Source organism: Haliotis rufescens, unplaced genomic scaffold (genome assembly GCF_023055435.1).
Source record: "Haliotis rufescens isolate VD_foot unplaced genomic scaffold, xgHalRufe1.0.p SCAF_23, whole genome shotgun sequence".
Taxonomy (NCBI): Eukaryota; Metazoa; Mollusca; class Gastropoda; order Lepetellida; family Haliotidae; genus Haliotis; species Haliotis rufescens.
Window position 1 is genome coordinate 7951670 of NW_025963924.1, and position 10897 is coordinate 7962566.

The 10897-nt window shown below is 43.7% G+C and overlaps 1 protein-coding gene across 1 annotated transcript; it reads right to left on the reverse strand.

The window, feature by feature from the left end:
- Positions 1 to 840: 840 nt before the first annotated feature.
- LOC124151822 (collagen alpha-4(VI) chain-like) lies at positions 841 to 6155 on the reverse strand. The gene is made up of 3 exons (XM_046524463.2): positions 5868 to 6155; positions 4217 to 4774; positions 841 to 1993 (listed from the first exon to the last, which is right to left on the reverse strand). The coding sequence occupies exons 1-3, from the start codon at positions 5938 to 5940 to the stop codon at positions 1524 to 1526; spliced, it is 1101 nt and encodes a 366-aa protein (XP_046380419.2). The 5' UTR covers positions 5941 to 6155; the 3' UTR covers positions 841 to 1523.
- Positions 6156 to 10897: the final 4742 nt, after the last annotated feature.

Consider the following 10897-nt stretch of genomic DNA (forward strand, 5'->3'; position numbering starts at 1 on the left):
TTCATCAGGTGAATACTCAGCTACTTCATCAGGTGAATACTGTACTCCTTCGTCAGGTGAATACTGTGCCCCTTCATTAGGTGAATACTGTGCTCCTTCATCAGGTGAATACTGTACTCCTTCATCAGGTGAATATTGTGCTCCTTCATCAGGTGAATACTCAGCTACTTCATCAGGTGAATACTGTGTTGACATGATGAAGGAGCAAGAAGTAGCTCTGAAACGTCGTGACAAAGAAGAAAAGAAGTTGTTGTCCATAAAACGTTGTCCTGATGCATACCTCTTTCAGAGAAACACATTGTACGTTTTGAAGCTGACTGATAAAACTATTTCGTCTCAAGCTAAATTCCAAGGCATTCTCTCTCACAGAAAATTAAATGGTGGGTCCTCTATAGAATGACCAGCCACGAGAAAGATACATCTTCCCGAGGCAAGGGCGTTAACTGACTATAAAAGTCCAGTTTCCACCTTTGCCGAACTAGGCTGCAATTTCCAGGCTCGATCGTGTGATTGTTCGCCCCGAGTATGCTTCTAGGTTTGTCAGCACCATACCCGTGCTCGTAGGTTTCACCAAAGTGGTAAACGTCCGAAACCTGCATCACTTCGGGCTTTCCTCCAACATTAAGCTGACACGCCGTAATATAACTGGAGTAATGTTTAAAGCGGCGTTATACCCAACTCACTCACTCTTTCAATTAGGATACGATGACATGCATCAACAAAGTCATCGAACTTGACCACCCGATTTACTACGTTGCCTCTTAACATATAGAGAACCAATAATATATATTATATATAACTCTATTTGTTACTTTAACGAAGTTGAAAAAACAAAACTGATCACATGGAAAAGAGATTTATTATTAACAACTGTGTTCATAAGTATTATACACAACGGAAATCAGGGCCCCCTTCAACAACGCGACGGTCACAGCCAGTATACTCAATATAGATGCACGCATGCAAGGGACCATGTGTTGTAATTGAATTTGCCACATATGACACTTAGCAAAATCTTCAAAAGGCATTCATTTTTCGAGGAATATGTGCATCAATCTATGTTATTTTGTGGGTTCCAAGTTTATATAACATAAATCAATTACAATAGGATTTTGCTTCAATAGCTCAATAATTCGTAGAATTTGCTGGAAATGACCGATAATTTGATTAAAAAATTATCACCAGCCCACCGCAGCATGGAGTACGTTGAAATATTAAGTGAGTGAGTGAGTGAGTGAGTATGTTTTTACGCCGCTTTTAGCAATATTCCAGCAATATCACGGCGGGGAACACAAGAAATGGGCTTCACACATTGTACCCATGTCGGGAATCGAACCCGGGTCTTCAGCGTGAAGAGCGAACGCTTTAACCACTAGGCTACCCGACCGCCCTTGAAATATTAAGGGTGACCTTAATTAGTATATATTTTGCACATGCACTCAAGGCGTTTAACGCAGAATATTAAAGAAGAAAACAAAGGCAACGGTATCTCAATGTTTACGTCAAGGGAGTGGTTCGAATACTCAAAGTGTCTCGAGTGTGTGTTTCCTATTTCTTTTCCTGCGATTTCTGACGATTATCGCAATCATCCCTGAGACGATCGCAGTCAGTGCAAACACCGCCACCGACGTCCCCACCACCTTCTTCCAGTGCGTGGACGCCGACTCCACCATATTCCGCCTCTCTCTTAAACCGTTGTTGATGACCTCGTGGTTGTGGTCAAGGTCCCGAGATGGCTCGTCATTTGTTGAGTTTGAGAAAGGAAGAGAAATGTTTATTGCCGATGTTGAGTTGAGAGTTGGTGTGACGGTACTTGACGTTGTCGTTTCCCATGTTGTGGAGGTCGTGGCTGGATTAGCCGTTGTTGTAGTCGGGGTCGTCGTGGATGTCGCTTGGGTCGTCGTTGTTGTAGTTGATGGTGTTGTTGTTGTTGGAATCGTCGTTGTTGTGGTTGTAGTTGTAGTTGAAGTGGTTGTAGGGATTGTCGTCGTCACTGTTAACAATAACAAACAATTTGAAATCAAATCATGTGTAACACACACACACACACACACACACACACACACACACACACACACACACACACACACACACACACACACACTTGGACGCGACGTTAAACCCCCTTCACCATGCAGTAACTATAATATAAAAGTATCGGGTGTTCTCTAACTTTTTTTTAGTAGTATACACTCTTCCAGGAAAGTAACGCACAGGTAGTGTGTAGTTCATTGACAAAGAAATCCGGTATATAAATAGGATATATGTTATTGGAAAATGTTGGTGGCCTGATATTCGACAAACGGTGCGTCAAAACAGAGCCATTGCCAATTTGCAATGTTTGAAGCGGCATTGTTTTCACACTTGTTTAAAAATGTCATGGAGGAAAACAGTGAAGCAAAATGCACGTGCAAGTTATGGCATTCGTAAGAATAGCAGCGCTGCCGATCGGAACATCGCCATAGGACGTATTCTAGGAGGGGAATTGCAGTCTTCTGTTTCACGCCACTTCAACGTCCACCACCAGCACCATTTGCCGCATTTGGCACCGATACATTCAGTTCAATTACACTGTAGACCGTCCTAGAGCCGCCCGAGAACCGTCTGACCAAGAGTTACCACCACTGCACATCCCCTGAGGGGGATATCGGTCCAGACTGTCAGGAACCATCTTCGCGAGGCAGGAATCCCATCCAGAAGACCAGTTATCGTCCCTGTTTTGCAACAGATCCATCGACAGCGACGCTTGCGTTGGTACCATAACTTACAGCCTTGGAATTTGAGAAACTGGAGACGAGTGTGGTTTAGTATTTCTTCTTCACAGGCGAGATGGAAGACAACGTGTTTATCGTCGTCGAAATGAGCGTTTTGCCCCAAATTGTGTACGTGAATTCGACCATTTCGGTGGCGGTAGTGTCATGGTGTGGGGGGCATATCCTACACCACGAGATCGGACTTGGTTGTGGTTCAGGGAAATTTGACAGCAAGTCGCTCCATGAATCCAATTCTTCAACCTCACCTTCTTCCATCTTGACCGCTAGAGGGAGCTGTTTCAACAGGACAACGCTCCACCGCACACATCTCGTGTCACGGTAGACTACCTTCAAAATGCCTACGTCAACGCCTTGCCCTGGCCGTCGAGATCTCCAGATCTCAACCCAATCGAACACCTCTGGGATGAACTCGATCGACGTGTACGTCAACGTCAGAACACTCCGCAGACACTCCCAGAACTGGCCAACGCGTTACAAGCAGAATGGCACAGAATTCCACAGGACAGAATTCGTACACTTATCCAGTCAGTCCCGAGGAGATGCAGAGCCGTGATTGCTGCCCGGGGCATCACACGAGATACTGAGTTCGGCGCAACCTTGTGGCCTTATGTGACATGACAATAAACAGTTGTCAATGCCTTTGTACAACGACAACGTGTGACTATCGAGCACAAACATTTCATATTTGTATCTATGATATTAAATTAAATATATCGGCTTTATTAGGTACAATACATTTACTAAAAATCTACCTGTGCGTTTCCTTTTTTGTAGAGTGTATATCAAATTTTGGCTTGAATATATGTACACATATATGTATTATTTGCAGTTGGAAATGTAGAAGGAAGATCAAAGCAATTCTTTTTTTGGCAATGAACAATTTCAGCAGTTTGCAGTTGATCTCCGTGCATGATCTATCAAGATTACTTGAAACTAAAGCTTGTTCACCCTATTTTTCTTATAAAAAGGTAACATATCGCAGCGTAGCCGAAGGACACAATATAATTCGCCATAAGACAACATAGCGTAGCGAAACGTTACCTAACAAATGTTTGTTTGTTATATTTCATTCCAGCCACGTGACGGCGGTCTGTCAATAAACGAGTCTGGACCAGACAATCTTGTGATTGAGTGATGAGCATTGTAATAGGCAATTGGAATACGATAACATGCATCAACCAAGTCAGCGAGCCAGACCAAACGACAACGTTTGTCGCCTCTTATGACATATATAGTCGCCTCTGACGACATAAATAGTCGCCTGTTATGACAAGCATGGGTTGCTGAAGACCAATTCTAACCCGGATTTTCACTGGTCTTTGCTGGGTTTTTTTTATGGTTTTAGTCCAGATTTACTCAATACACACGGCATGGTACAACATTTAGAATGCATCTACGTCATCAACCAATTACCAATAAAATGACACGACAGTGAAACTTACGTCCGCATGACAACGCGACAAGTTGACTTTTGATGCTGCTTAGCTCGGCGTAACTGTTGACCTTGAACATGAGCTCTGGCCTTGACGCCAGGTTTCGAAGTTCTGTGTCGTTCACTCCCGCCCCGACCCCCACCGAAATCATCTCCACGTGCTTCGCACGCGCTGCCTCTATCACTTTAGCTGTGGCCTCCATGTCGTCAGACTTTCCGTCGGTTAGAGTCAGAATCTGATCCGGTACCTCATCCCTGTTTCTCTTCGTTAGGATCTTTGTCAGAGCGTAGTTCAGAGCCTTGGCTGTGTTGGTTCCCCCGCCATTGTGGTAGATCTTCATCACCTTTGCCATCAGTTCTCCTTTCTTTCCATTAAACTGCCCCAGCTTGGCTTCACGCCGTGTGCCGTCTGAGAAACGTACCACGGCAATCTGGTAGCCCTCGTCGCTGACTTCAAGGTCACCGATGAAACTTTCCAGAAACTGTTTTGCCCTCTCGAAGTCTTGCTTTGTTACGCTACCTGAGCTGTCCAGTAGGATGACCAGGTCCCGTCTCACTGATGGACATGCTGCAACAGATGAATCAGACATAAATATTCGTGAGGCCAGAACATAAAGAGTGATTATTTTGGGGGGTTAAAAGTAAGGAAATAACGAAAATCGTTCAATGATTCGTTTCTTTAAGCTGCAGTCAAAATATTTCAGTTATATTTACAAATAATCGAATGCGGGTTTAGAAAACAACTTTAGCTGATGACCCGTGAAGATCCGGGTTAGGATAGGTCTTCAGCAACCCATGCTTGTCGTAAAAGGCGACTGTGGTCAGGCTCGCTGACTTGGTTCATTGTATCCCAACTGCGTGGATCGATGTCAAACAAACGTTATGGTTTGATTATGTTGAAAATGAAAACCACTTTCTTCTCGTGTGCATTGCATACTCGGAACTTGGACGCCTCGTGCTATTGACCTATGATTTATCACAACAATCCCTGTCCAGAAAAGTTCGTATCTACAAATACTAAATGTTTGTCACACATTTTTAAATATATATATTTTGCTTGAAAACTTAGAGCATTAATAATTATTTAGATATACATGCCCTTCATCTTGCTCAAATTTAATCAAATTATACCCAACTTCGCATCTTGAAATTTCAACAGAGCATCTTGAAATTTCAACTTAGTATCTTGAAATTTCAAGAAAAAAGAAAAGAAAGAAAATGGCCCTAAAAGGCTTCCGTATAAGTTTCTATTCGTAATAAAGATTTATATGCACAATGCGCTGTTAGTTTCGAGTTTTGTGATAAACTATCGTGCCACTTTTGTTGGCATCAATCGTTAATACGTTGCTTAATTTGTCTAATAAATATTTCACAATCCCCGCAGTCTTGAATACTCCATGCATAACCTGAACAAAGTTCAAATAAAAAGGTTTTAATAAATTGATTAGAACAAGTTGTACAATACACCTGACCATACTTGGCCTAAAAGACATTTTTTTCTTTTTCTTTTCTTAAAAACAATTATATAATAAAAATGATAAATCAATACATACAAAAAGACATCAACTGAACGTTCAGGCAATTCCCTCATACAAAAATCCCAAAAGAAGTTACACTGGATATCACAAATGAGAAATAAGAAAGACAAATTGTCCACTCACATTGAGATGAAACCAGCTTCTCGTGAATACAAGCAAGGAATACGCATAAAACAAGAATGCTTCTCATCTCCATGTCCACGATACACACGGAGAGTATTTGTCCTACGTTACAATCAGATGCCAGCGGCCAAGTGGAGTGTGTATTCCGGAGTCTTGTCTGCAGTGTTGGCCATGGTCCGGGAAAATAGGAGACGGCTGTTCCTTCTTGCAATGCGTACGTTGCTACTCCGACCAAGGGCTTATCACTGCCGGCTTTGCTTCCGTTCGTCCGTGCATGACTCAGTATTGGACAAACAGTTTAACCGCGCTGACATTGTTGACAAATTGAGCTGTAAACCTTAAGTCTTTGGAGAATTCGCTTTTTCAATGTTCAAACTTTATTTTTAAATCCTTGATCACATACAATAAATATTGACAGCGCGTATCGATCATCATGTTGGAAAACATGGTGCAAATATTGTTACAGCAGCCTCTTTTAAATGGTTTAATTAAAAAACAATCCTGCGATTTGATTTGTAAACAAAGTAAATGTTTTGCGTAGATTGCTGTTGTTTTCAGTCAATGACGATCGTTGAGTAATTCGAACATTTAGTTTGCTTTGCAACCCGTCTGTATAGACTCTGGCGTCCCCCATCGTGATGAAGCTTGACTGCAACGGCGTAAAATTCCATTCACTCACTTACTCCATATATATGCTCTCTCTCAGTTGGCATTCCCGTCAGTTGAAACTTAAAAAGTGGGAATATTTAGGATAAAGGTTTTCAACCACCATTAGGGGCACGGGTGGCCCAGTCGTCTAAGGCGCCGCGATTCGTTGTGCAGAGTTGCGTCCCTTGGGCACGCCAGAAACCTATGATTGTGGGTTCGAATCCCGGTTCGCCCCGATTATGTTCCTAGGTTTGTCAGCACCATACCCGTGTTCGTGGGTTTCATCGAAGTGGTAAACGTCTGAGACCTGCATCACTTCGGGCTTTCCTCCCACATTAAGCTGACACGCCGCGATATAACTGGAATAGTGTTAAAAGTGGCGTTAAACCCAACTCACTCACTCACTCAACCACCATTTGTTTTGCACGAACTGTTTATCCTCCACTTACAGACGTTTTTCGGGCTATAAATAGAGACAATAGAGCACTTAATAAGGGACATAGCTGTCTGCCTTGACAAGGAGGCGTCAGGAAGTTTTACTCGGAAACAAAGATCGCGAGGTGCTACAGATATACATATATACAGAGACACGGCGTGATAATAGCAATATAAATCTGTCCCTAATTATCTTCGGGTGCGATAACTGGGGCGGGGAACCTTCACACATACAAAATAAACTAAACTTTGTTGGAAAATTGTGGCTTGGCCTAGTTGGAGAGTGTTTGGTTTCTGGTTACACTCCGCCCAAGAACCAATCTCATTAAAATCAGACCTTAGTTCTCGCTACCGCTAAACAAAGATCTGAAGACATCCCATTAGGGGTCACGTCAGATAGACCTTTCATCGTACGTAAGTACGTCGCTTACCAGATTATGAAAGTGACAGTCAGAATGTTATTTCTAATCATGCAATCTCGAAAACTTTAACATGGGGTATTCCGAACGATAGTTACGGGTTTAACGACTGAATCCTTACAATCTAGACCAGTCCAGAATGTTTTTTGTTCAGGTTTCAAATTTGTAATCGAGAATTTGTCAAAATATGTTTCGAAGCGTAGTCGCCAATTTGAAATTTGTGCCGTAAAGCACGAGAAAGCTGCCTTCTGATTGGTCATTCCATTGGTCGGTCAAAGTTCGCGCAAGGTCGGTCTGACGTGACCCGTAATGGGATGTCCTCAGATCTTTGTTTAGCGGTAGCTAGAACTAAGGTGTGATTTTAATGAGATTGCCCGAGAACATCCCACAGATGCTCAATTGGGGACATGTCAGGCGACTTAGCGAGTCCGTGCAATGCGCGTTTGCCTTCTCGTCGGAGACAATCGGTAACGACTTGGGCACGATATAGTCCTACATTGTCTTCTTGCAATTCAAAATTTCTTCTGATGATTTGAACGAATGGAAAAACGACAGGACGCAAAATTTCATATCGCTGGCCAGTCAAATATGTCCATTCACATTTACCAAATCAGTTCGCCTATCATGTGTTATACCGCCCCTAAACAGATCGTGGTAAGAATTGGTGCCCTTGCATACAGCTCGCCGCTACGTCGCCAACAACGTTTTCTGCCATCGATGAATCGGAGACAAAACCTTAATTCGTCTGTAAACATGGTGTAACGCCAATGGCGCACAGCCCGTCCCTGGTGTTGCCTTGGCCACCCCAATCTTTGCCGCCTATGGTAAGCTGTTAGGGTCACATCCTTCACAGGACGCCTCTTTCGGTTTTCCTTAGTAGGTGTTGAAATTCGCCTTCCTGTTATTGTGCAGAATTCTATATTGATAACAGGAACAAATTTGAATCTGTTACGTGGTGTAATAAATGTAAAGAGACGATCGTGTCTGGGTGTCCTGATTATAGGCCTGCCGCGCCCAAGTCTCATTGCTCCATCTGCTTGACGATACTTGTCCTACATCCGAGAAATTACACTTTTTGGTCAACTTGGGATATTGACGTCCCCACTCTATCGTACCCACAATTCGCTAGTTTGTCTGTTCATTGAGATACTGTCTCGGGCTCATTTTTAAGCTTGTGCTCAGCTCAATTGTATTTATATTTAGTGATTGTGAGTTCCCCTGTAGGCGTCCCTTACTATGCCAGCATAAATTGCGTGAGTGAGTGAGTATGGTTTTACGCCGCTTTTAGCAATATTCCAGCAATATCTCGGCGGGGGACACCAGAAATGGGCTTCACACATTGTACCCATGTCGGGAATCGAACCCTGGTTTTCGGCGTGACGAGCGAACGCTTTAACCACTAGGCTACCCGACCGTCCCTGCCAGCATAAAGAGGTGGGTAGCAGAGTTAAGGCGTGGCAGTGAGAGCATAGAAGACGACCCACGTCCTGGAAGGCCTACCACGTCAGCAACACCAGAAATTATCCAAAGAATCCACGATATGGGGATGACCGACCGACGAATGACTGAGCTTCATGTTTCTGGTTCAGTAGGCATTTCCCAGACGAAAGTACATCCCATTGTAACAGGAACTCTGGCAATGAAGAAAGTATCAACTTGCTGGGTTCGAGGGGTTCTGATATCTGATAAAGAAAAGCCCCAGGCACAACATGTCTCGTAACTACCTAGCTCTGTTAGAAGCTGATCCGGAAAGGTTTTTGCAACGATTTGTGACTATGGAAGAAACCTGAGTTCGCCACTTCCAAACAACAATCAAAACATTTGAAGCGTATGACATCACCACCGCCAAATGAGGCAAAGACTGTCCCATCAGCTGGAAAGGTTGTGGCCTCCGTGTCCTGGTAAATGCCGAGTGTGTCATTACGGCGGAGACATTCCAATATTCCAAAGGGCCTGACAATAAACCGAACATATTATGCTGTACGTTTGAATCAGTTACGAGGTCAAATTAAGACTAAGAGACTTAGGCAGCTGAGAAAGGTTTTGATCTCCCACACTTGGCCCTCAGCGCACAAAACAGTCATTGCCGTGGCTACAATTCACGAGTGTGGGGATTTGAACTCCTTCACCGCCCATCTTGCTTGCTTTACTTCCATCCATTCCCAAACATGACGAAAGCTCTATCCGGAATCGACTCGAACAATGGCGTCATAACAGTTGTGGAGAACGTTTTGGACCCCCAAAGAGAAGGACGTCTACAAAACTGGGATAAAATCCCTCCAACGTCGTTGGCGATAGTGTATCAGTGTGGAAGGGGATTATGTTGAAAACTATATCATTGTGAGGCTCAGAACTTATCAATCAACCCTCGCATGTTGCTGGGAACCTGTTTCAACCCGAGAACCTATGTGATTTAGATAAGAATGACATCGAAAAGAGAGCTTCGCATTATTTCTCAAATCGGTCTCCACATTCGTCCGCGTAAACATACTGCCAATGTATAGAAACCTGTTAATGAGTATTGGGGGCACGGGTGGCCAATCGTCTGAGGCGCCGCAATTCGCTGTGCAGAGTTGCGTCCCTTGGGCACGCCAGAAACCTATGATTGTGGGTTCGAATCCCGGTTTCCCCGATTATTTTTCTAGGTTTGTCAGCACCATACCCGGGGTCGTGGGTTTCACAAAAGTGGTAAACGTCACAGACCTGCATCACTTCAGGCTTTCCTCCCCCACTAAGCTATCACGCCGTGATGTAACTGGAGTACTGTGACATGCGGCGTTAAACCGAACTCATTCATTCACGTTTTATGAGCATACAAATCCCAAAATCACTTCAGTCTGCTTCATACGAAGTGAAGAATGGCCATATTATAAACATCAAGGAGTTCCGGTGACCACCCGACCCATTAAATCACCCCTAACGACCAGGGGGCGGTCGGGTAGCCGGGTGGTTAAAGCGTTCGCTCGTCACGCCAAAGACCCGGGTTCGATTTCCGACATGGGTACAATGTGTGAAGCCCATTTCTGGTGTCCCCCGCCGTGATATTGCTGGAATATTGCTAAAAGCAGCGTAAAAACCATACTCACTCACTCACCTAACGACCAGCATTGGTTGATGGAGCCCAATTCTGATCCCGAATCCCCATGGCGTCGATCGAATTTCAAGATTTATATTTCGTACTAGTGCATGAGGTTTTGTTAAATTTAACGGTCAGCACATGTACGATGATTTGTTTATCTTGACTGGAAGAAATAAGGGTTTAAAAGGACCACGTAACGTTATGCTTGAGCGAACTGAAATGAACAGTATTATTTGTGTGCTGCCGATCAGGTGCCTCACTCTGGCAGTGTGGGTTCCAATCCCGGACGGAACTCAACCCAAAAAAGTACGAGAAACTGTACTTTACTCAGAAAGTGTTATCCCAAATATTATAACATTATTATTTGAGTGCCACGCGCGACGCGACATTATGTATTGTTTGTTTGTTTGTTTGTTGTTTGACGCCACACTGAGAGTGAACGAAGAAAG

Coding starts and splice junctions, on each gene's coding strand:
- LOC124151822 (XM_046524463.2), bottom strand. CDS start 5,940: ATGGAGATGAGAAGCATTCTTGTTTTATGCGTATTCCTTGCTTGTATT. Junction 4,775..5,867: donor GAAGCTGGTTTCATCTCAAT/GTGAGTGGACAA, acceptor CATCTGTTGCAG/CATGTCCATCAGTGAGACGG. Junction 1,994..4,216: donor TGTCGCGTTGTCATGCGGAC/GTAAGTTTCACT, acceptor TATTGTTAACAG/TGACGACGACAATCCCTACA.